General features: G+C 51.9%; 1 protein-coding gene across 3 annotated transcripts in view; it reads left to right on the top strand.

Moving 5' to 3' along the window:
* Window positions 1–11,276: 11,276 nt before the first annotated feature.
* CECR2 (CECR2 histone acetyl-lysine reader) overlaps window positions 11,277–25,739 on the top strand; it is a 100,217-nt gene continuing 85,754 nt past the window's right edge. The window contains exon 1 of one of the 3 annotated variants that reach the window (XM_068660477.1): window positions 11,277–11,866. In XM_068660477.1, coding sequence (XP_068516578.1) covers window positions 11,642–11,866 — 225 coding nt within the window. In that variant the 5' untranslated portion in view covers window positions 11,277–11,641. The remainder of the gene's footprint in view (window positions 11,867–25,739) is intronic. The other 2 variants (XM_068660486.1, XM_068660495.1) reach the window with 2 other exon arrangements.

Raw genomic sequence — 25,739 nt, 5'->3', positions numbered from 1 at the left:
CAGCAGCAGCCGGCTGGGATGGGGCCGTGCTGTAACCAGGCTGTGCACAGCACCCTCCTCTTCGGTTCTGCCTTCCTGAACAGCACCGGACCCTGCTGTAACACAACCTGAGGCAAGCCACACAGCAAAAACTGGGGATGTTGGTTTCACCAAGCCTTGCTTCTGAATTTTTATCCTCTTGTTTTTGATCTGGGAGTAGCCATTTAAAGCTGGCTGTCATTTCTTTTCCGTGTCTGTGGGCTTTCAGCAGCTTAGAGTGCTGGTTGCCTGCCCCTTTGTGCAAGGCAGAGATAAAGGCCGGGTAACACTGATGCTGCCTCCCTATCTCCTCCTGAAGGCAGAGGGCAGTGGAGGGAGGGGTGGGTTGTAGCCTTGCAACAAGCACTGGGTCCTCACTAAGAACGGCACCTTCTGCTGCTCTAAAGATCTTCCTAGAATGGAAAGTTGCTGCAGAAAAAGGCAGTGAGTAGAGAAGTTGAAAACGGCATAAAAAATATCCAAGTTTTAGCAAAGTTTTGAAGCAGTGCAAGGGACAGAAAGCAGCGTAGTGCATAGGAATGAGCTGTGCTTTACATATGCACTCATGCACCTCCTTATGCTAAAAGTGTTCCTCATTTCACTGTAAACCAAGCTGAACTTCTACCTGACTCCAGTGCTTCTGACAGTTTCTGTTTATTCTTCCTATTGTGAGCTGGACCAGAACCGGGTCCTCTCTGCACCTCTCTCAGATACTTAAAGTCCACATTAGGAGGCAGGAAGGTTAAACAGAATTCATTTCATTCTCAGGCATTCTCTGAGTAGAAGAGGTGCAAGCAGCCACCAGCGGCCTTTTTGGACTCTTCTGTAGGACTGAGGTGAAGATGTATCAAGGCAGGGACGTAGGAGGGACAGCAGTGTGAGAAGTTCAAAGATCTGAGCTCCAGTTGCCAGAACAGGGACTGGGGCCAACGGGGATACACTGGGGACCACTGGGCTCTCCAGCTGTGCCACCTCCTAGGTCCATGATGGAAATTAGTCAGTGAAGCTCAAGGCGGCACACCTGAAGCAAAAACCCTGCTGCCTATGCTGAGGAGGCAGGACAAGTCCAGTGTAGAGATTACATTGTAATTAAAACTTAATAACAAGTGGCATTTATCGATGAGTTGTATTAACCTTGTCTAAAGCCATTTGGAAAAATTAAAGCTCCGTGAGGTATTTCCCTGCCACATGAAAAGCAGCAAGGCACAAAACAGATCAATATCACTGGCCACCCTTTCAGGGTGCGACTTCACCTGCATCCTCCTTCCCAGTGCCTTCAGTCCCTACAGCTACCACAGGGCTGGCCGGGTGGTTGGAGGGGGGACAAGTGGGCACCTTGAAAGGAAAGCTCAGGGTGGACAAGGGCGATGCGGACTAAGAACAGTAGAAGCAGACGAACTTTGGGTTTTGGGTTGGATCACATCGACTCTTCCTCTCCTCCAGCACTTTGTTTTTGCCAGAGGTCAGCATGGCAGTCAGGGACAGAAAAGCTTCCCGCAAGTAGGAGCAAGGAAGCACGCCAGCTGAAGAAAAACTGCCCCAAATCCACAGCTTTGATAAGCAGGGCTTGCATCACTAGAAGCTTTTGTTGCTTTAATTATAGCTTTTAATATGGTCTGTAAAAGTGTTTTCTGAATCCCACTAAGACTCTCAGTCTCCATCGCACACGGGAGAGGCAAGATCCATGGGCAAAATGGGAGCGGTGTGAAAGAATATTGCCTTTTATTGTTCTGCTACTATTTCTAACATCATTGAGCATCTCTGGATTTCACGCAATGAAAGAGGGAGATGAGTTTTCAATGATTTTTTTCAAGCTGCTCATTCTTTTACGGAGTTTGATCAAATTGCAGCCACAGAGGAGGGACTTTGATGCAGCTATGGCTGGGGAGGAAAATGCCTTTGTTTTTGCTGCATGGTTATACTTCCTATTTGTATTCAGAGTCACAAATACTCTGTCTCAGGACAAAAGTAAGTTCCTGATGCTTTCCCCTTCCCACACCTCAGTTTTGCCTGGTCTCCCTCGCAAAAGCAACACCAGTGTAAGAGGTTAATTATGAAGGGTGTCTAGCAAAATCTGCCACGCTGATAAAGGCACATGAAGCGGAAAACCCCACTAAAGTCTCAGGCCTCTCGTTTATTTTGCAGGGTTGCAAAACACAAGAATTGAGGAAATGTGGTCCAGAGTAACTGAGAGGCAGATGTGGAACCCCGGGATGCCAGTGCTACAGACTCGCTTTTCAGGCGAGAACAATACTTTAAAATGAAAAATTCATTACCCAGATCTGTGAAAAGCAAATGAAGCTCAGCCTTTCCTAACCTTGACATTTTCCAGACTGCTGGCCAAATCCACGGGTAGGACACAGGCACGCCCCCCGCCCCCACCCTTCAAAGGGATAGCCGGTGACAGGGAATGGCTTTCAGATGTGACTTAACTTCTCTGAACCGGTCGTGACACCACCGCGTCCCAGCACACAGAGCGCTGTGCATCCGCACCTCTAATTGCCAGACCTGGAGGTAAAGCTTTGCTGCTCCGAGCACGCGTTCCCCGGAGACAGAGAGCAGAAAAGGAGTGGGTGAAAGCAGAGGGCAGCCACAGTGAGTGCATTCGGCAGAAGGCCATTTGCATGTCGCCAGTTGCCACCCCACGTAGCCACCCGGAGCTGTTTTTGCAGCCAGGTTCTGCTCGCTGCCTCGGGGGTGTTCTTCAGCCCTGTCCCCCCAGCTCTGCGTGCAACCTGAAGGTTTCTGCCAAAGGACCTTGGCGTGCGGGTCGCCTTTCAAATGCTCGCTTCCCTGCTGGGTAGAGGCTCTGCAGATGGTGAGGACGGAGGCTGTGAGCCTCTCGGCTCCAAAGCGCTCCAGTGAGTGGTATTCCCCGAGCCCCGCTGATGAAAGGCACAGATGTGCCTGCAGAGGAGCGGCTCTCCGTGCGCGCCGCGGTCCCCAGAGCCCTCTTCAGCTGGTTTGATGTCTAAGTGGAAGGGAAGAAAATAAGCTGACAGTGGGGTTACCACCCGGATGATTTGCCGAATTGATTAGCTGCTTCTTTCCAGGGCTCGCACCCAGACAAGCAGCAGCCTCGCTGGGGCTCGCCTGCCAAGTAATGACCTGGGCGAGGAGCGCTCTGGAGAAGGACCGGCCGTAATGATGTGCTGCTTCCCTGGGCAAGAAACAAAGGAAAAGCCCGGGGAAAACAACGCACAGGGAAATAAACACCAGCGAGAACGAGGCAAGGGAAATGCAGCTTGTGCGAGACAGAGCCAAAACAAGCACCCTCCAGCAGCAGCTGGTTTGGACACCAGTTTGTGTGCAAGGGGCTGGGCAGGCAAGGGAGGAGAGCCCAGCTGCAGGTGTATGCACACCCCGTCCCTCTGTCTGTCTGTCTTTCTGTCTGGGGTGTGCAAATGGGATTGAGACAGGGCAGGGGTGCCGACCCCAGCAGCCGTATCAGGGCTTGCTGGGTATCACCCTCTGTTTTTGGGGGGCAGGCTCTGCTTTCACGGGTAGGAAGCATCCTGCTATGGCCAGCGGGTAGCTGCACCACAGGCAGGTGGGTGGGTGAAGCTCCTCCTGGCCTGCCTGCTCTTGGGACCTGAAAGTGCCCTAAGCAAAGCTTGAGCTTGAGGTGCCTCTGGGCACAGAGGGGGTGGCCACCAGCTGCCCGAGGTGACAGCGGGGTGGCTCAGCTAGGCACCGCAGAGGTGATAAAAGGGAGAGTTTGGGGAGCAGGGAGACATAGGAGAGACTCCAAAGGATTGCCCTCATTTAGATCAGATACTGAGCATCTAATGTGTAAGGGGAGCAAATGGCCCAGCCTTCCTAATCTTGTGCTCCTGCCTCCTCCTGAAACCCCAGAACAATGCGGATTAAGAGAGGGAGGGAGAGAAGGGTGCCGTGGAGCCTCATCTCATTGCTCTTTCCCATCTGTGCTGTGCTACTCCTGCCAGAGGTTTTTATTTGACCAAAGAAAAAAAAAAAGGCAAAAAAAAAAAAAAAAAAAGCTGGAAATAAAACCCACACACTATATTCCCTCTGCAAGCACCCCGCGCCTAGAAGTGCAGTCTGCTGCTCTCAGCGCCTCTAATTAGCTAAGCAAGGCAAGTGCTCATTAGCCCCACCTGGGTCACTGTGCAACGGGGAACGCAGAGCATTAACCCCCACACGGCTGCCGAATAAAGAGGCGGGGGGCATGGCTGTGCTGGCAGCCTGGCCCTGGAGATGGGTGCCTTTGGCAGCGGCTGTGCTGGGAGGGCTGTGGGCACGGTGAACATATTTTCCCTGGGTAGTGTCACGGGCTGGGGGGAAGATTTGGGAGGGGAGAGATGTGTTGCAGCAGTGCTAAGCACAGCACTGTGATTTCAGCATCCCAGAGTGTTTCTGCATGCGAACAGAGGGAGGCCCTGGCACGGTGGGGACAGCCACGGCAGCAAACTTCAGTTTGGCACTGATCGGATGCTTTGTAGCTCTGACTTCAGGGAGCCAGCTGCTGGCTTAATAATAATCATAAAACCTTCGATACGTTTTTGTTAATGTTGGGTCACAAGGGGTAAGTGAGCACCAGAACTACCCCCTGTGCTATCACACAAGCGTTTCTCTCCGCCTGTGTCACAGCTCCTCTTGGATGAGGCGCTTCCAGCTGAGCCCAGGGAGCGGGGTGCTGCACATATGTGCAAGACGAATCAATCACTGCCTCCGACAGCTCGTAGCCTTTAAGTAAAGGCATTTGTACGTGAGGTTTACCCTGCCTGCCCATTCCGAGTCAGTAGGAGAGCAGAAATCAGCCTATGGTTCCTCATCCAGCAAAGGTCATTATTGTTTTTAGGAAATTGGTGCTAAACCACAGAAGGTATCTGTCTGGGAAAGGACAGGAGAGGAACGGGAGCAACTCCTGTGGCTGCAGACCAGAGGTGGTGATGCGTGCTGAATGGCAGCGAGTGCTGAAAACATCGCTGCTCTCCCTGGTACAAAGAAACAGCATGGGGCATGGCAGCTGCAGCAGATGAGGATGCAGGGATAGGGTGGAGAGGGCTTAAAATCCCTCATGAGGGATGAGAGAAGCTCTGCCTGCCTCTGTGCCCACCAGCCTGCAGGCAGGAGGAGGACAGGGAAAGGTAGTGATAGAGTCTGGCATGAGAGACCCAACCCGGGACTGGTAATTATACTGGGAATACCAACTATATGCTGTTTTGTCTCCCCTTCAACATTTGCAATGGGTGCTGTGGAGCCCGGGGGATGCCCCTGAGTTCCCCAGGGTGGGATCCACAACTGGCAAGGAACCAGCAATGAGGCAGCGACATCCCAAAGCACGGCTTTTGGCGGTGTACATCCACAGCACACAGCAAAGCAATTCTGGCAGTGAACAGTGTCGTGTCTGGCCGTTTGTCCCAGCACGTGCTGCCTCGCTCTGTAGTCTGCCTGCAGCAGCTAAGGGTGTTTAACACAGACCTGTTAATAAAACTGCAGGTAGCTGTAACTTATGTTAGTGTCTTCATTTCACAGACAGTGGTCTTGGGGCACACAGAGCACTTGTATTAGCGGTTTGGACTACATAACCTGACAGGATTAAAAAAGGGTTTAGCACTTACACTCTTGTCTTTTTTCCTCAGCTGGATCAAAGGAATTAATCTGGCTGGTTCTGTTTTATTTCAAGCCATCCTTCCCTTTCTCTCTGCTGGTTAGTCTTCCCTAGCATGGTCTTCAAAGTCTGGGTTGGGAAGGCTGCAGGGGAATTCTGGCTGTCACTTTGGTTTATATGTAATATTGCTGTTGTAATGGTATCTGAATGTTTTGCTAAATGGATTCTTGCTTGGTTTTGCTTTTAACCTGACTGCTGTAATGCTGCTTCACAACAACAGTGCCTGCCTCTCGTGGGGAAAGAAAAATTAGTTGAGAAAAGCGCTTGCTCTGGAAAGGTGTGGGTAGAGTTGTGATGGGCATTTAGAAACCCTATTTACATCAGAAAGAGAGGGGAGGGCAAGGAAAGCAAAAGTGAAATCTGCCTCTCTAACCAAAGAGGCTCCTCAGGAAAGCTTGGGCCAACCTTACCGGTGGCCCAAGTACCCCAGATTCAGCATCAGCTGGTAGGTGCACGTACAAAGCAGTGTGCTGAGAGGAAGGGTGAACCAGGGGACCTGGGGAGCCAGCAGCACCCCACTTGGCCTTTGGCACCGCTCAGCACACCCCATCCCCTGCAGCACGTGTGATGGGAGCAGCCCCACTGCCCCGCACCCCCAGGCGTGCCCCACCCTCACCAGACACAGGTGCTCCAGTTTCAGCTGTGTTTATGCTGGGTGAGTTTAATTGCACGTCCTGGATTCAGCAAACCGGTAAAAGTGCAGCCTAAACTGGTTCAAGAGCATCTACTTCAGGGATCTGGAAATAACTCAATTTTGCTGTATGCCAGGGAAAGTTTTCTCCAGGTGGGACGGGCTTCAAACCAATGGCATTGCTGGGAACGTCAGCACCCTGTATTTACAGAGAAATGGGACTGAGTTTCCCCATCCTACCTAGAATAATAATGTTTAGTGTATAAATAGCATTTTATAATTTCAAAGCAATAAACACTGAGATGCCATGGTAATGAGAGCTGACAAGGCACTACCATTAACTAATTAAGCCTCGCAACTTCCCTGCGGTGGCTAAATGTGATGGTTCCCATTTTATAGACAAAGAAAATCTATCTGAATTGATTTACTCCAAGGCACAGAGCAATCCAGAGAAAGAGCTGGAATCACAGCTCAGCACCGCCGATGCCTGGATGCTGGCTCTGTCCTCCGCGAGGCTCTGCCTTGGTTCCAGGCCGTGTAACCTCGCATCCCCTTCTTAGCAGGATTTAGAAATGAGGTGTTTTTAATTTTTGTTGACTGCTATGGAAGGAGGGGGGCATCCCTGCCTCCCTAGCCAAATTCGGTAGCAACAAGCAGAGGTAGCGGTCAGGTTAGGGATGGATGCAGGCGAAGTTGCAGCAATTTGGCATCCAGGAGCTGCGCTCACCGCACAAGTGGTGAGGCAGGAAAAGCAGCTGATGGGTGGGCACCAAACACAGAGCTGCCTTGGCCTAAGCCATCCCGTGTCCCACCTTTCCAGCCCCCACAAGGGCTGCAGCAATTGCTTCTCAGGTGCCCGCCCCCCGTGCAGTTTGCACAGCCTTAGCAGTTTGTATAGCACTGGGCCTGGCCCAGAAACCTCCGTGGGAAGCAGCATGTCTGCAGCACTGGGGCTGAACGGGAGCCCTCTCGCTTTGCACAGGTAGGTGCTGAACAACACTTTTGGTAGCTCTGCAATTAGCTGGTGTAGATAAGAAATCGAGTTTTCCTTCATATCATCTCTTTAGGTCCCGATGGGAGAAGACTGGCCGTGACAAAGGACATTTCAGCGGCACCGCCAGAGCTGCTTCAATAACTCAGCCCCCATCCAAGAAGGTGTTGAGACAGAACCCAGCGGTTACAGGTTGCAAGGAAATCATTCCCTTAATGCCCCTAAAGACGCACAGACTTTTTCTCCTGCAGTGAGTGATGAGGAGCTCTTACTGGCAGGGCACTGCCCTGCTGCGAAGCACCCTCTGCACCTCATCCTGGGGTTTCTTTTCGTGCCCCTGGCTGGGTGTTCAGAGCACAGCTTTAGGGACCAGCACCAGAGCACACGGCACTTGTACCAGTGCCATTGCTGATCACGATTACTGTACCCGTTTGTGCTGTAGCACCACTGCCTGCCAAATAGCTGCGGACTGCAGGAGTGGAGACAGCAGGACTGGAGGGCCACAAAAGCACTTGGGTTCGTGTACCCCTGCACTGCCTGCTCCCCGTCCCGCTCTGTGGCCGCAGGAGCAGCCAGCACCCAGCTTTACCCCGTGCCAGATATCTGCATGGGTGCCCTGCAGCATCTGTGCACCCAGCTGACCCCAAATAAACACGGCTGGAGCCCCCAGCGCTACTCCTGGGGGAAGATCTGGAGAGGTCCAGGTTCCCCAGCTTTAAATCCATTGCCACAGATTATCCTGCTCCTGTCGATTGCTCTCCAGGGGACAAAACATCAAGTTACAACCTGTGGTTTTCAGCCCCAATGGATTAAGAGCAGAAAATGTGTTGAGACCTAAGGCTGAGATCTCCTGGTTTGATATGCAGCTCAGCAAAGCATACAGGGGAGCAGCCTCGGTGGAAGATGCTTTGCCACAGCAGTGCTGGCCAAATTCCCAGCAAGCAGATGCTTTTCAACTACCTAAGAGAGACATCGTAAGCCGAAAGTGGCACAATGCTGCTAATTTTCTGCCTAAACCTCCGGTGCTGTGTGACTGCTGTGACGCTCAGGGAAAGGGTGGCTGCTTGTCAGTAGCAAGTGGTGTTGCCCACACTTTCCAGCAGTTTGCTTAGCCCAAAGTACTGCTGGTGTGTCCTGAGGTAATTGTCTGGGACACTGCAAGGAGCACCGATGGCAGTAAGTGTAAGTGCTGCCTCCGAACCGGGCAGCAGGCACAGAGATCCCTTCCCACGTGGCACCTCCCGCAGCATTCGCTGCTGCTCCCCTTCCCCTGGCTGCCGTGCATCTTGTCTCAGCCTCCCGTGGGCCTCCGCTGGCCTTACCCATAAAATCGCAAGCAGAGGCTTAAAATAAGCAAGAAATCAGAACCCCGGCATGGTTTTCTTCTCTCTTTTCTCCTGCCTTACTTACAGGAGGCAAAATTTCTCATCTGCTTTCGCACCTTTCCTGCGTTCCTCCAGCTGCCTCCATGACCCCAGCCCCACCAGGACCCAGGAAAACCCCTGCCCTCATTGTCACTGTGCATGCCTGGCTCAGGTCGAGGGATAAAAGCCAGCCCCCTGCTGCTAAGCACTCCCCTTCAGCTGCAGTCTTTGCTCTGCTCAGGGAGGCTTTGCAAGTGCTACCCAAACCACGACATCCCTCGGCTCAGGAGGCCTTCAAAAGGGAGAGAGGAACTTCAAAATGGGTTAAATGGGAAGAATCCTAACAGGTAGAAGCCGCTTGGGGTGAAGGTAGGAGACTAAATCAGTACTTAACGCAGAGAGCGGACAGAAGTCATGGTGCTAGGCTACTGAGGGAGCAAGCAAGCAAGGGAGCTCTAAAATTCAGAGGTGCTACAGAAGGGAGCTGAAGCAGCTCTCACAGAGAAGCACAGGACTCCTGTTTTGAAGGAATGTTTGGTGTGATGTATTCCCTATCATTTCCCCTGAATTATGAACTCCTGAAGCTTCTGGGAACACGCTCCCAGTGAGGTGAAGTGGAGAGCAATCCCCCCTTCTTTTTGCTTCCAGGTGACAGGTTTTGGCCAACAGGAATGGGGACATTGGGTCCCTGCATCTCCTGCAACGTTTTTATTTGGTTTTGGAACTCGGAATCCGGCATCTTTTCTTAAAGAAATGAGCTCAGAAGCACAGAGATGATCTCAGACAGCAAAAACAGGAGGCTTTGATTTGGACCATCAGCCTCACAGAATGGCTGTGTGGTGCGAGCACTCAGCTTACAGCCTGGCTGGGAGCAAAGGAAGAGAAGAGACAAGGGGAGGAGAGCATGTGTGGAGGGAAGTGAGCAACCAGGACTGGATATTGAGCTGAATAATCAGTAAGTGGGTGACGTCTCACCAGTAGCCTAGAAAAATAATGGTTGAGAGGAAGAATATAGCATACTGGGAATGGGTGGTGTTTAGAGCATGCTGTTTTGTTTGGTTACGAACGGGAAGCTCAGCCAGAAGTGGCATGGAAGAGGAGAAGCACACAGATTTGTGAATGGAGATATTTATTAAGGAGGAGGAAAAGCTGTATTGTACTCACCAGGTCTTTGCCATCTGTTGAATAGCAGTCAGAGAGCAAAGATTGTAGTGTTTGAATAATAAATTCAGGGAAGTGCTTTAAAACCAGTGTGAGAAGCTGGCAATGTTAAGCTACTTTAAGTGATCTTGGGCAGCTCCCAGCATCCTTGCATAAAAAGCACAGTATCAGAGAAAGCACAGCCTGACAGAAGTAATAGGGACGATAGAGGGAGCCAAATTAATTCAAAAAAAAATAATAATAAAATAGGACTGTAGCCTTTCGGATGCAACGAGAGATTAGGAGACTTCATTAAGGCTCACAAAACTCTTAACGGGCTAGAGCGTGGGGACACTACAAAGCCGCTTGACCCAGTGTCAAGAACAAGCAGCGATGCAGCAGTAAGATAAGCCCCGGCCGGGCGCTGCAGGAATTCGGGGAGGAATGTCAGGGAGCGAGCAAACGCAACACAAACTCCCCTTACATGGCCATGGGACAAAAACGCCTGCTCCGTGGGAGAACGGGGCACTTATGCACACAGCAAGCACTGCTGCCGGCCCGGAGGGAGCTGTGCCACGAGGATTTGCCACTCGGAGAGCTCTGGCATTTTGCAGGGGTCCTCCTACGTGGTGGAGGAGCGCTGTAGGACAGCCCATGTGCCGCTCCTCCGTGGTGTAACAGCCGGAGCTGCTGCAGGGCGTGGGGGATCGGACACTGCCTCGCTCAGCAGCGGGTCTGGGAGTCAGCGTGCCTCCCGGGTCAGGCTTTGGGTAGGACATGGGGTGTCCCGCATGGGGTGAGCTGCTCCACCGGGAGTTGGGGTGGCTCAGGGGCAGCGGGCGCAGACGTTGTGTTTTGGTGAATAACGCACGGGCGTCCCGCTTGGCGTGACGATGCCGTTAAATAACGCACGGCTGTCCCGTGTCACATGCCTGCGGTGCTCCCGGTGCCACACCCGCACCTACTCCATCCCCGAGCGCCGCCGGTCCCCCAGCCTCAATGAAGCCTCGCGCTAACGAACGCCCGTGCTAATTACCCCCAACACCCCCTGCTAATTACCCACACTCCAACCCCTTCCTTGCCGCACCTCAGCCGCGCTCCCCCACATCCCCGGGGGCGCCCCTCACCCCTCCATACCCCGCTGTGGGGCTGCGCGGCCCCTCGTTAATTGCCCCTCTCATTAATTAGCCCTTCCCGCCAGCCCCGCCGCCACGTGCTGCCGGCACCGCCGAGGCCACGCCCACCCCGGGATAGCCCCGCCCACCCCGCGCCTGGCCACGCCCCCTCCCCATTAGCCCCGCCCCCTGTGGGCGTGGCCGTGCGGGCGCGGGTGCCCCGTTGTTGTGATCGGCGCCGGCCCCGCCCCCTCCTCGTGCGCTGCCCCCCCGCTGGCCACGCCCCCGCCCCTCCGCGCCCTCCTGGCCACGCCCCCCGGGCCGGCAGCGCCCTTCCCATTGGCTCAGCCGGCGCCAGGCCCCGCCCCCGCCCCGCGCCCAGCTGCTCCCGGTGGCGCGCCGGCTGCGGGCAGGGCGCGGGCGGGCGGCGGCGGAGGGATGGGACCGCGGAGTGGCGGCCGCCCGCGGCACGGGCAGCAGCAGCACCGGTACCGGCACCAGCAGCAGCAGCAGCAGTGCCCGCAGTGCTCGCAGCGCCCGCAGCAGCAGCGCCCCCGCCGGCCCTAGCGCCCCCGCCCCGCTCTCGGGCGGCAGCGAGGGGGCAGCGCGGTGCCGCCGGGGGGCGGCCGCTGAGCGGCGTGGCGCCGGGGGGCGGGCGGAGCGCGGCGCAGCTCAGCGCAGCCCAGCTCAGCTCCAGCGCGGCGCCCAGCCGCCCAGCCAGGCAGCGGCAGGCAGCGGCCGGCGGAGATGTGCCCCGAGGAGGACGGCGGCTGCGGCGGAGGAAGAGGAGGAGGAGGAGGAGGAGGGGGGGGAGGAGGAGGAGGAGGAGGAGGAGGCGGTGTGGCCGGTACCGGCGGCTCGGAGGCGGCGGTGGCGCTGGACGAGCTCCGCTCGTGGTGGGAAGTGCCGGCCATCGCGCACTTCTGCTCGCTCTTCCGCACCGCCTTCCGCCTGCCCGACTTCGAGATCGAGGTGAGACCCCGCGGCCCGGCCCCGCGCCGCAACTCCCAAAACTTTCCCCGAGCACCCCCCCCACCCCCCTCCCCTCCTCCTTCCCCCGGTGCCGGTGCCGGCGGGGCCGCATTGTTCCGCCGGGCACCCGGCCGCACAAAGCTATGGAGGGGTCCCCGTGCCGTGGGGGGGGTCCCGGTGCCCGGCCCCAAATGCTGGAGGCGGGAGGAGGGCACGGCTCGGGCCCCCCCCCCCAGCCCCAACCTCCCCGGGGTCCCCCCGGTGCGCGGGGGCCGTGCCCTTTGTTGGGGCCGGGGTCCCCGCCTGGCTGCGCTTTGTGCCGGGGGCTCGGGCACCTCGCTCGCCCTCCGCCCCGGCGGGACCGGCGCCTTTTGGGGCGCTTTTGCGCGTTTTTCTTCCCCAACTTTCCTCCGGGTGCGTGGTTTTGTTCGGTTCGGGCTGGGGGCTGCGGGTTTCTGCGCGGGGGGCTGAGCGCGCCGCCGGTGTGCCCTGCTCCGGCCGCGAGGGTTACCCACAAAGTGCGTCCCGGCAGTGGGAAAGCTTTTGTGCTGGCTGTGAAAAGCTATTCTTGCCGGCACATCGGCAATAAACCGGGTGAATAACGCGGTGGCGTGTGTTTTTTAAGACAGTAATTGCCCCCCTGAATGCGAATTCCAAAGATGCTTAAAAGTTCAATAGGATGTGCGAAGCCCTAAAGAGCAAAACTCCTTGAGCAGGATGTGAATTTCTGAAGAGGGGGAATCCCTTATGCGGTGCGAAATCTTGAAAGGGGATAAGGTCTCTCAATGATGCAACTTCTTGCGAAAGGGAACTCCCCTCCCCCTCCTATTGATGCAAACCCATTAAAGGGGGAGGCTCTCCGGGCCCAGCAGCGCAAAGTCTTGAAGGAACCTGAATTTACAATGATAAAAGGGCCGAGGCACTAGCCTTTCACCTTTGGAGGCAATTAGCATCTGGCTTGCTTCACAGGCGAAGTAAATGTGGGCTCCCCTTTGGTTCCTGGAGCACGCTTGGGACGGGGGAGTTGCCGTCGCTTGGGACAAATTGCCCCTGCTTTTTGGGGGACGAGGAGCGGGCACAGGATGCAGAGCGAGGACTGGCCCACCAACAACGTCGCCAGAACCCGCGCCTGTGGTGGTTTGCACAAATGGGCTTTAAAGCTTTACAGGATGGGATTTTTGCGAGGGACGGTGGAAACCACGGTTAAAGTCAGGATATGCCGTGAGAGGAGAGATTCAGCTGTCGGAAGCTGGCGTCTAAAGGCACGGGGAGTGAATCTTCCTCCTCCCCGCATGCCGCCAGCAGCACAGGGACTTGCTCTTCCTTGAAGTTCACCATCTTGGTGCCTCTTCCAGTCCCATCCGTGGCTTCAGGGATACGGGAGCAGCACGCTGCACAGAGCGCGTACACCAACAGTTCATGGCGTGAAACTGGTGGCCAGCAAGGGGACTTAAAATGCTTCTTGTTTGTTTGTTTGTTTGCTTTTCTCTGAGAGCACTGCTGTGGGAGACTTTTGGTTTGTACTTTACTCAGCTGCGGGAAGGAGGCTCCCCACTTGTTTTCAGAGCTGGCGTTCTGGTGTCCGAGATGGGCTTCGCATTGTGGGGTGCCCCAATGAAACGGAGGTGGTCGTTCTGGGCTTTTAGGGAACGCTACAACTTGAGGCAGTGCTGGAGGACAAGATAGCCAGCCAACAGGCTTCAAGCTGTGCACAGAGTTTTCTTGGTTTGGCTTTGGTTCTTGAGGGGACCGCTTGTGGCTGAAGGGAAGTGGTTCGAGATGTTGCTGCCCCTTCCCTCAAAAGATACCATCCACCAAGGGCAACCGAGGGGTGCAAGCCCTGCTCTGCTTTAATGCCAAGTAAAACAGGTGGCTTGAGCAAGCATTTTCTGTGTCGAACTGGAAATGGAGAGCTCACGCAGCTGGGGGTTTCATCTGAAGGGTGCTGATGCTCAGACTGCTGGAGGTTCATGGCAAATGCTTGTCCGACTGTGTCCCTCATCTCTGATGTCGACTCTTGCTGATGGTGGGAGGGCTGAGCTCTCCTCTCTAGTTAAAACCTGCCTGGTGGATCTGTTTTTTGCTGATATTACGTATCTCAGGTGGCTTTGGTTCTGAACTCTTAGAACATTATTGCAAAGGCAAAAGTTTTAAACAAACCCTGATTTGTTTGTAACAAGTATCCTCTGCCCTCCCGGTTACGCTGATGTTAGCACGCTGTGAGAGTGTCTCCGCCGCAATCACGGCAGTCCCCAGAGCAGACAAAACCTGATCTTCCATATGTTTAAAAAAAATAAAAATAAAAAGAAGCTGTAGCTAATTTTTCTTCTTTCTTCCCTCTCTCTGATTTCTCTCCTGGTAGGTCTGCCCGTATTTTGTTGCAAGGCTCGGTAATGATAGGCCATCTGGACCCATCCCTCTCATACCAAGCAGATTTGCCTGTGGTATTTGAGAAGTTTGGGGACTTTAGTACAGCGAGGCAGCGCAGAGCTCTTTCTTTCTTTTTTTTTTTTTTTTTCCTTTTTAAACGCAGCCCTTTTGCCCTACACTTATTGGTCCGAAAGAAAGTGAAGCTTCCAGATGCGGGCTGCCATCCGCAGCTGCACGCGGCAGAAACCTGGGAAGCAGATGTTTTGTTTTTCTTCTCCCCTGGACCAGCGAGCGGCCGGGAAAGGGGTGTCCAAAACCGGAATAAAGGAGCGCATCCATCAGGCCGGGCGCTGGGCATTGTTCTGGGGAAGGGGTGGGCGCAGGCGGCCCCCATGCTGGCTCCGGCAGATGCAGGCGCCTGGCGAGGAGGCGCGGGGCTCCTGCGCTTTTCAAACCCCGGCCGCAGCGGTGGGCTGGGGAGGGGGCAGCCGCCACCGGGTCAAAAGTTCAGTGGGACAGCCGCGAGCACACGCGTGTGTGCCAGGACGTGGCCGGGTCCACCCGTGGGGCTGCACCCGAGGGCGCTGCTGTCAGCGGACTCGTTTTTTTTTTTAGTTTGCCCCCACCGCCGCCCCCTCAAATGGCCGCCGTGTCAGCCATCTGCCGTGCAAAACTTCCACGCTGCTTCCAAAGTGGGCTTTTCGCCCTGCTGCTTTGCTTGTGGCTTCCTGCTCAGTGCCTTGGGAAACCTGCGTGGGGCGGGTTTGTCCTCACCTGCTCCAACAGCGCTCCGGTTGGGAGAGGGGCTGTTCGTACCGGGCACTTTTAAAAATAAGTGTTTATTTCATGTGGCCTGCCCTGCTGGACGGAAAGGATGCTTTCCACAGTCAGGTCGGTGCATGTGATGATAGGAAGCGTTTTGTTTTCCTCTGCGAGACCGGGCTGTAATGCGGGACACCTCTCGTGACAAAGCGTCTCCTGGACGCGTGCCCTTCCCTCTGTGACAGACGTATCATCCTGGCGGCTGCGGGGATTGTTTGGGTAGAAAAGTATTAGGAGAAAATTTAATGTTTTCAACCATGTTTCAGCACAACTTAAAGAAGAAGGGAACTGGAGAGCAGCCAGCGTGGCGCGGCCACCCAGCTCTCTGGCATGTGCTCCTGGGAGCTCTGGGCTAAAACATTTGGGAACTTCTGCCTGGGTAGGTCGAGGGGAGGTGACTTTTGAGAACGTGCTTGAAAATAGTCAAAACATTGTTGTTAACTTAGTTTATTTGGAAAAGGGGAAAAGCCACATTACGTAGGGAAAACATAAATCTTTTCCTGTGGTTTTTAAAAGCGCCTTTGGGCAAATTGCCTCTGCTGCTAACTTCACTGTGGCTCTAAGATGCTTTTCCTCTTTTCCTCTCCCTCCCTTACGCTTCAGGCTCTAGCTCTACCTTTAGCTACTCTCCTGCTGCCCGAAGACTGGGCACTGCTGCTATTGCGCACCTTCCTCTTCCTACAGCACAGTATCCACCATACCAGCCCATGAACAGGCTCTTTCTGTCAGGGAATATGATGTGGCTGTTACAAACCAGTGGCTACTACTGCTCCCGTGGGTCCCCAGGGGGAGGAGGAAGAGTGTGGAGAGAAGGGGGATCTGTGCTGCTGCCTGCAGGCTGTGGCTGTGTGAAGGATTGAGCACAGAACAGGGGATTTCTTCTACCCCTGCAAACCAGGTAGAGCTTGGGAAGCCAAAACCTTTTAACTCGCTAACCTTTAGGTGCGCTCAAATTTTAGTACTTTGGAAAATGTGCCGTTTTTTCCTGGTGAGGAGAGGATGGCCAAATGCGCTTTGACCTCTGCTGTCCTGTTTTGCTAGGTCCTACTGAAACTTCTCTGGAGCCCCTTGCTTTCTGTCCTCTGGCTGGGTCCCTTGAGATCCACGGCACCAACTGCATGGCCTTCCTCTTCTGTCAGTGGTGTGTCTGGAGTTAACTGTGTATGCACTGTGCTACTGAAACTGAGTGCTAAGCCTTCCCTCCTCAGTGGCTATTCTGGCCCAGTACTGCATTGTTCTTTGTGTTACAGTAGCATCTACGGCACCTACTGATCCCCTATGTCATATGAGGGCCGAGAAGGCCAGGTAGTTTCTGACTGGAAACACTTAGGGTCTAATTAAGATAAATGTGACAAGTAGGTGTAACAAGCTAACTAAAATGTAAGTCAATTTGTGTAGGTCAGCTCTACTTGTACAAGGTAAGTCTGAGCTAGTTCAAGCGCCTTTTCTGTAGAGTATTTCAGGCATCAGAATGTGCCTCTTGCCATCTGCCCATCAGTGGTAGACATCTTAGAAATTTGAATATCAAGTGGAAAAAAAGAATGAAATGTACAGTGGGTACTGTTTTCATTGTTCTTCCTACCTGTCCCATTGATGTTTGGTTTTGATGACACTGCAACATCTCATCCCTCTTACCGCATCTCTTCCAGCCGCAGCTCTTACGTTGCTGGTCTTGGCTTTTGCTGCCTTACTTATTCTGTTCATAATAGAATCATTAGCACTCTGAATGTCAGTATTGGGCTCTAGAGTTCATTGAGATTAATGGAGGGGGAGGCAGAGAGATACTTCTCAGAGCTGTTGTTTCAAGTGGTCTGCAAATTGGAAAGCATTATATCAGTTTACATTTCAAATGCAAGTCACATTTTTCACAACTGTAGATCTTGAACTTTTTAACAAGTGTTTACATTTTGTATAATGAGACTCTACTATAATTGGATACCAAAAAAAAAAAAGGAATAGGTGGTTTAGGAGGCTGATACGTGAGTTAAAACATTATCTTAAGCCCCTGAAAAGAAATGAGAAGTGACTGCGCGCAGAAAAAAGGGTGTCTGAACAATGGGTAAGGAAGGTTATTTTGACAGCAACGTTTTGAATGGATCTGACATAGGTGACAGGGAAGTCAGAGAACGACTGTAGCAGTCGAAGGCAGAAAGAGGAAGTGAGTATAAATTTCAGAGATTTGGATAAGAGTACATAGAGTGTTATAATCACAGATTTTCTACGGTGTTGTTGGTTGGAGGCAACTAACTAACTACCTCTTCCAACAACACCGCTGACTGAAAACTGTATCTGTTGGCTGAAATGTTTGTGTGCCCACAAGCTAAATGGTTTAAGCTGAATTTGTTTTAAAACCAATTTAAGATAATCTGGTGTAAATCTTTCCCTGCTAGGAAAAAAAATATGCTGTGTGTAGTAACTTAAATCCGACTTAGCGGTTTGCTTTGTTTACAGAGTCTTGACTACCACAAACCTGTACCAATTTAATGAAGCTGATGTAAACTTCTGCATAGCGCATCTAAATTAGGCCTCGAGTTTGTTCTTTTTGGAATTTGCTCCAACTAAACCAGCTAAAAGTAACACCTTAAAAGTGTTGCAGCTTTATGTGTAGACCTGCTTAACTGTGGTCTTTCTCTCCCTACAAATAATACCGCAGAGCTGTGCCATTCTGCCCCTGGCATCTGTTAAGTGCCTGCATGAAGGGTGAAGAATTAACTTTTGTAATGGCAATGGATGCTTTCATAGACTTCTTTCAGGCAAAATCTCTGCAAGAAAAGGGCTGGGGAGAAACAACAACAGCCAGGGAGTTAAAAGTTCCTGAATTAAAAGTTTATAGTTTAAGTCTTATTGTAGGTATTTATGAAAATTATTTTTCCCCCTCGTTACCAGCAGAAACAGCATCTGCTGTGATGGCGAGAACAATGCAGCCCAGTGATTCCTCCTTCCTTACAGTAGAGAATCCTGTTAAACACACAACACTGTGCCTTAGAGTGTATCCTTTCAGCAGGCTTGTTCCTTTTAATGGGTGCCCATTCCTGGGGTCTCCATTGTTTCACCAACAATGGCACTGGGGGCAGCTGATTTGGTTGACAGAAAATGTGTTAATTTAACAGATCTATTCCCTTTAGCAAGTCTCCTTCCTATTGTGTCCCAGTTCTCCCCAGTTCCTTGGAAGGAGGGCCGGGCTAGCAGGCTTTGCGAGGTGGAGTATTCCTGCAATTAGGAGGGGTTTGCAGCCTTTTGTGTGAGGAGGAGAAAACAGCTGAGAGGGAAAAGTGATTTTAGTGCATTTTGCTTGTTTCCAGAACATGCGTTTTTACTGTGTTTCCATGCAATTTGTGTACGTCTGTGCTTTTAAGTTGGCCTTTATGGGGGACAGGGGAGTTGTTCGACGCTACAGGCCCTACTGCAGCCCAGGTCTCTGCTCTGCGAGCGCTGCTCAGAGGTGGCCCAACAGCCACACGCGGCAGGCAACTCCTTTACAAACTCTTTACATTTTGTAAATGCCTAGCTGAAATGCCAGCTTTCCCCTGAATAAAAAACAATGCTGCTAGTATACTCCATGGTAGCGAATACCAAAAGATGTGAACCACAAGGGGCATGCTTTAGACCACCTCTGTTGTGGGACCAGCCACCAGTTTAACACCATCCTAAGGGTGGTTTGAACAGCACAAGCTCTTCATGCTAGGTGTACTTAAACTGGTTCAGCTCTTAACTATGTTGAAGTGGTAACTTAGTGACAGGGTGGTGGGGCTTTGTTTTGTAGCTGCTGTGGTCCAGCTGGTGCGCTAGGCCCTGCGGGAAGGATGGCACGGGCACCTCTAAGGCAGTTGTGGGACCTGAAGCTTTGGTGCCATGGGCTCCTGCTGCCAGGAGGGAGTCCCTGCTGTGTTTCAAGCTCTTGCCCTAGCACTGCTTCTGGTGCTGTGGCTCTCGGGTGCTGTGGAATGATGCTGGGACACAGCAGTGGCAAGTGGGACCTCGTGGTTTCGGAGGCCATCAGCTGCCAAGCTGGATCCACCACAATTCGTAGCTTGGTTTGGTCCTGGGGCTGGTGATGTGGAAGGAGAGTTCAAGGGTCTTTTTCCTCCACTTTGGTAAAGCCATTAGTTCTCTGGCTCTTTCCAGTGAAGCCTGCTCTAAAGGAGGTAGAGCTTTGTGCAGCCAAAGGACTGGAAGGCAAAGCTGGCTTCTTCATTTCTGGTGAACCCTGTACTCAGCAAGTTGTGGCAGCAAAAAAATATTTATATATCGATAACACAAAGCAAAGAGCTTTTTCTTTCTTGCTTGGGTTTTCTGTTTGTTTGTTTTAGGAGGCAAAGGGTAAGAGTTCAATTTAAGAGCTTGACTCTTAATAGAGCTTGTCATTGTTGCTAATATAAAACAAATGATGAACATGGGAGAGGAGTGAAAGGCTCCCTCTTCTGGTGTGCTGTGAAGGTTCAAACACAAAAAAATAAGGAAGAAAGCCCAGTAAGCAAGACCCCTGCCATGTTTTCTGTGGTATTTTAAGACCTCGCTTGGACCTAACCCTTGCTGAATTAGGCCCACTATATAGCTTGCATCAAGACACCCAAATAAGTAATATGGGCACTGTAAAAGGGAAAGACAAATGACATTGCACTTAAAAGTAAAATCTGTCATGATTTCATACAGGTTCCCAGTCTGGACAGCCTCATATGTCCCCACAACTAACTTATTCCAATGCTTTTCTTTGCTTTTCCTCTCTTCCCTTGTTTTCCTGTAAAGCTCATTACTCATCCCATGCAACTCACTGCTAGCCAAGCCCTGAGCAGCCAAGCGGGCTTGTACATGTGTTTGGGGTGATTGTGCAGGAGGTAGATATGGTGAGCAACCTGTATAGAAACTGTGTTCAAGACCTCTGCACTCCCATCACTCATAGCTGAGTCAGACGAATTCAGAAGTTATTAATGGCAGATGGATGGAGAAATGTGCACAAGCAGTAATACTTCGGGATTTTTAAACAGCTTTCGGAGAATCTTGACATAAAGGTACTCAAGACTAGACTTTGAAATTTGAAGGATTTCAGGGGGTTAGAGAACTGATTTAGTATTGTTTTTCTAATTTTGTGTTGTTCAGTGGATGGCCATTTTTGCTGTTTTGTTAGTGTGGGCTCACACTTGGTGTCTGTTAAAAGCTGATGATGTGAATTCTCAAGCATTTGTCCTGTATTCTTCACTGATGGTGGTAAAATGGCTCACTAGGGTTAAAAATAAATATATATATATATTATTTTATTTTATTTTTGAGTTATGCTTAACTGGGGCCAGCTCCCCAAGGTGGTTTGGTGCATAGCCCTGCAAAGGGCTGCACCAGCAGGGCTGAAGCAGTGGCACAGGAATGGAAACAGGCAGCGGGGAGGGGAAGGGCTTTTTATAGCTGACCCTTCTGCTGAAAGCAATGCTTATCACCCTGCAGTCGGGGGTAGCAGGTGGAGCGAAACTGCACAGGTAGCAAGAGGTCACACAGCAAGGGGGGCACCTGGGGAAGAGCCCTGACAAGCCTCTGTGAAAGGTTCTGGGGGTTGGTTTTTGGCACTAAATGAAAGCTTGCTGTATTTCTTTTCTAACCAGAATGATAACTTAAACTTTTTTTTCTTGAAGCTAAATGTTGATGGTAGTTTTTTGCTCCTTCTGAAGTCAGACCTGACCATGCAGTTGAAATCAGTTGATTTAATCTCAGTGTAGTTGACTGTACCTCACAAAAGTTTGTCTGATAGTCTTTCTTAGAAGTTCAGGTTTTTCTTTTTTTTTTCTTTTTTTTTTTTTTTTTTTTTTTTTTTTCAAAAAAAGAAACACAAAGCACACTTCATTTTCTCCCTCCACCCCCCAAAGTTTCTCTTAGGCACTGGTCATCCAGCATATGCAGGCATCTCTCCATCGGGATTTGTTTGCCCATGCTGAAGGAGCCTGATTGTAGGACAGGGCAGCCGTGTAGAATAAACACGGAATAGCAGTCTCAGTTTCTTTTCTTTCAGCCTGATACAAGGTGCCGAGGCACAGAAGACTATTTTGCCCTTAAGATAATTGTGTGTTGGAGAGGATCAAAGGGCTTGAGGGGGTTTTTTGGTTGAAAGGGGATTTTCTCCATGGACAGCTGCAGTAGTGCATTAGTACCGCAATGGATTATCTTTCCATGATCTGTAGGATCTCAACCAGCTATTGGGGGCCCCGCTGAAGGCTGTTGCTTGGGGGAGGCAGAGTGAAAGTCTCCTGTAACAGGGAGACCTGCAGTGCCGGGGAGCTCGGAGCACTCGACTCCCCCTGCCCCGGCAGGGTGGTGCTGGATATTCTTAGACCGCAGATAGTGTTGTGGAGCATGGAGAAAGGGAGCACAGTGCTTGGTTATGATTAACTGCAGCTGATGCCCTACATCCACCCTGCTCTCCGATGGAAGTGCTTATTAAGGAATGTGAGAAGGGAGCCGATTCCAGCTGCTGCGGTGTCCTGTAAAGGGCAATGTGTAATTTGGGAGGGTGTTACGAGTCCCTCGGCGGAACAAACCACTCGCTGTAGTAAGCGCCTGACCTGCCAAACGCCCGGACTTTCTCATTTTGGGGAGTTTTGGATGGCGGCTGATCCGTAAATAGCCATGGCGTTGCAAGGGAGTCCCTTCACGCGTGTGGCTGGGTATCTGCACCCTGCTCTTTGTAGCCTGGCCGTGGCAAGGGTGGCGGCGAGAGGGGCTGGGACAAGGGCTCAGTGCTATCGGAGGTGGAGATCAGGTCATGCTGCGCCTCCCCGCCCTGCTGCAGTGCCGGGGGACCGGGCTGGAATGTGCCCTGCCACCGGCTGCCGGGGAACGCTGGTCCCCAGGTGGCTGCTGCAGTTGCTTGTGCTTCAGTCGGGCTCGAATTGCATCTGCGTGCTGGTTAATAAGTGGTGAAGCGGGACCGCCTCGGCAGGCCCTGCCGTGTGTGTTTCCTGAGGTAGCAGGACCTCAGGAATACGAGGGCAACGGTGGTATCTTCCTAGCCAACAAACTCCCCCCTCAGCATCTTCAGAAATGTTGGCTAACGTTAATGACACAAGTTTTATCTCTTTGTAGCTAGCAAAGCATGAGCCAGGAGGATCCAGGCTTTGGATTTTGGGGCTGAGTTGTGTTTTTTCTTTTTTTTTTTCTTTTTTCAGAATGGGTATTTAGGAGAACTTGTCTTTTTGCAAGCGGGACTGGTTTCAGAATTAAAGGATCGCCATATGATGTTGTTGTTTTTCCTCAGAGAAGTAACTACAATTTATAATCACTGCCTAGTCTGTAGCCAGTTGGCAGGAAGGCTGTTGTGAAGGGATTGATTATTAGTGGATGCTTCATTGTGCTGTCCAAGCCTGAATTTCTTGATCTAACCAGTTTCCTTCACTTGGAATGGCCGCAGTCAGCAGAGAGAAGAGAGGGAGATGCGTCTTCCCATTTGGCAGTCCTTTTTCTTGTTTCTGGGATATGCTCAGGAAAAAAGGGTCAACAAAAAGTGTCAACACTTCAGCGTTCTCATAGAAAGCCAGCTGTCTAGCTGGCTGTCTGGAGACTGCTTGCAATTTTTCTGCTCCCTCTTGGGATTCTCTCTGTAAGCGCGTTCATTTTCGGTGCGGTGGCTTAGCAAAACTATTGCTGCGTGGTGTGAGCGTCCTGGAGGCTGTGTTTCTTTTCCTGGGAAACGTGCCGGGAGAGGGCAAGTGTCACCGGGAAGGTGATCTTGCTCTCAGAAATGAGGATGCTTGCCCTACAAAGCAAAGGCGCGCTGGCAGCTGTGACAATATTAGCTGAGTTAGCATTTAAACTGGCAGCAGAGGACATGCAGAAGAACACTCGCAGCAGCGTAGGCTTGAGCTTGGACAGCATCGTCTGCTGGGCTCCGCGGGTAAATACTCGGGTGGCGTGGTCGTGCTGAACCACATCCTGCTGCAGCTACTGTGATAAACCTGGGCTGTCTAATTAAAAGTTAGCATGGGCGTAGCTGTGCTGCTCCAGCCCAGGAGAGCAGAAGGGGTCTGAGCAGGAGCCTGGAGCGCAAGGAGCCATTCCAGAAAGTGTTGTGGTGGGTTTGGGCTGCTCACCACGGCTCAGTGCTGTAGCTGGGCTGCTGGCACTGGGGAGAGGCTGAGCCGCAGCAGTTGGGAGAGGACAGCTGAGCTAATACGTGAGAAGCGGAGGGGTCGGAGACTCCATGCCAGGTCTTGGGAGTACGAGCCTAACCCTCTGCTTCTCCTCCTGTCCTCCCCCACCGCCAAACCCCCTCTCGGGCTGTGTGGAAGTGTCCCAGTTCTTGCAGCTGTGTTAATTGTAATGGGTCATTTAGTCCTGAAATCCCTGTTTAAAAGGGGCAAGTCCTTGCCTCGTGTGACAGCTGCCGCCTTGCACTTTTCCCCAGGCTGGAAATAACTGCATATGACACAGGAGCAGAGAGCGGCGTGGGGGAGGGAGGGAGGAGGCTTTCTGGCTTCCTCTTAGTGCTATAATGGCTTTGCTGTGTGACTCTTTTCCCATGTGGACCATAGCAGAGTCATGCCCCACATATTTAGCAGATCTCTCGGTTGGCAGTGCCTAGGCGCTGCGTGAACGGCCTCGCGCTCTCCGGGCTCTTGGTTCCCGACCAACTGGGGTATTCTTGGGCATGGGGGAGCGCGAGGGAAGGGGCGCGTGGTGGTGATGCTGGACGCTTGCCTGGAGCATCAGGGAGCCTCTCCGGAGCAAATGTGCTCGCCCGTCTGGAAGGGAGAGCTGTGCTATATTCCTTGCGAAAGCAGAGGCGAGAGAGGGAAGGCGGAAAGGTTTTCCATCTCCCTGCTCCCATCCCCTCCCCAAAATCCAAAAGCCTTGGAGCCCATGGAAACCTGGCCAGCTTTTCCTTCTAGCTGAAGGGCTGCCTCCTGATTGGAATGACAGCTTTGAACTGGAAGACATTATTTCATTAGCGTGCTAATCAGATACAGAGATTACCTGATTGGCTACTTAATAATTAAATGAAGTTGCCTGTAATTCTTTGAGCACACAGAGAACTAATTAAATTAACCCTTCACTGCCCTGCATGCCTGGGGTGCACTTGTGTGAAATGGAGAGGGCAGCTTCTCCAATGGGGGGACTGTGAGCAGAAGGGGGTGATGGCTGTGGTACAGTCAGTGCTGGACAGCCAAGGTGATCCTTTCTTATCAGTAGCCTTGCAAAGAGAAGATGATAGGCAGCTTTACCCTCCAGTTCAGTTGGGGTTTGGTCTATTGGGTCAGTGATCCATTTGTGTGTATGGCGGTGTTCTTCTGGAAGGTCTTCGCCCCAAACAGCCCAAAGAATGTGCTGGGTTTATGGAGGTTGGTGCCCAAGTATGCATTGTAAACCAGCCACAGCTTTGTCTCACCTGACGAAGAGCAAAGGATCAGTGACAAATGATGCACTTCTCAGTCCCTTAGGAGAAACAGTCAAGTAGAGATCAGAAGATGGTCTCCTGCACCTCCAAAGTGGTCTTCCCCCTCCCCACTGACGTGCAGCCCCAAGCAAGCCAGGTATCTCATGCATTTGACAGGATTCCACTAATTAAACATGTTGGTCAACTATTTTTCTCTACCTCTTCAGTGGATGCTTGAAGAACTGTGCTTTGCTCAAGTTTACAGGAATAAAAGGAAGCGAATCTCCTAGTGTTTGAGGAGGACACAGTCATAGTAGTGCCACAATTTTATTAAAGATTTAAAAATGAATGTGCAAAGAGTAGTAAAGAGTTTCCCTGTGTTTTCCAACCCCAGTGCAGTACCTGAGCTCTCAGCTTCTGTAATGCCAAAGGTGTGGCACGGCTTGAAATTTATAGTGAAATGCTAATGTTTTATAACTCTGCCTGCACTTGTAAGAATACTGCTATACCATTGAACACTGGTTGTTTTATCACTAGGGTGAATAGTGAACACCAATAATAATTTTCTGTTCCTAGCCCTGAATGCTAGGTTGATGCAGCAGGAAAGCAGCCACCTTATAGCAATGCAGTGCTGCTCCCTTGCTGCTGTCGCCTTCTAGACTCTGCCCGTACATGTTAAAATGAAACTGTCAAATTAAGCACATTTCACTGTCATCCAAGACTTAACTTGGCAGTAAAAAGCCCTTGGACCTTCTGGCCCAAGTTAACCATGGCTGGCTTCAACTACCTCAGCAAAGAATCACTGCTCTTCCATTTGGGGCATGTAGGATGGCTTTTCCCTTACCTACAGTCCCCATTGCTGGATCTGTACTCTTCCTCTCCCCTGAAGACAGTGGTGCCCTCAGTTGTCCAATTCTTGGTGGAAGGATAAATATCTGAGGCACTGCTTTGTCCTTAAAACCTGGCTTCCACATGACAGGCAGCCTGAAATGTCTGTGAAAGCAGGGCAGGAGGCAGAAGAAAACAGGGGTGGTGCAAAACAAAAGGACAGCTTTGGGGGTAATTAGATGGTTGCGATGACCTGTCCAGTCGGGAGCATTTGTTTGTGAGAAATGATCCTCCCCACGTTGACTATCTGCAGGCTTGGGTATGCTGACATGGTTTGAAAGAAGATCAGAGTAAGCCCAAAGAAGGGCTATAGAGCCTGGAGATAGCACGTCCCTATTATCAGATCCCTGATACTCCCCTTTCACAGGCTGTCAGACCTGCCTGCCTCTCGGGCTGACCTCTCCTGCCCTTTCCATGCACCCCACACCATCCAGAGGAGAC

This window comes from Anas acuta, chromosome 1 (assembly GCF_963932015.1).
Source record: "Anas acuta chromosome 1, bAnaAcu1.1, whole genome shotgun sequence".
Classification (NCBI taxonomy): domain Eukaryota; kingdom Metazoa; phylum Chordata; class Aves; order Anseriformes; family Anatidae; genus Anas; species Anas acuta.
Note: the sequence above shows the minus strand (reverse complement) of the source record. Positions and strands in the feature narration are given on the sequence as shown.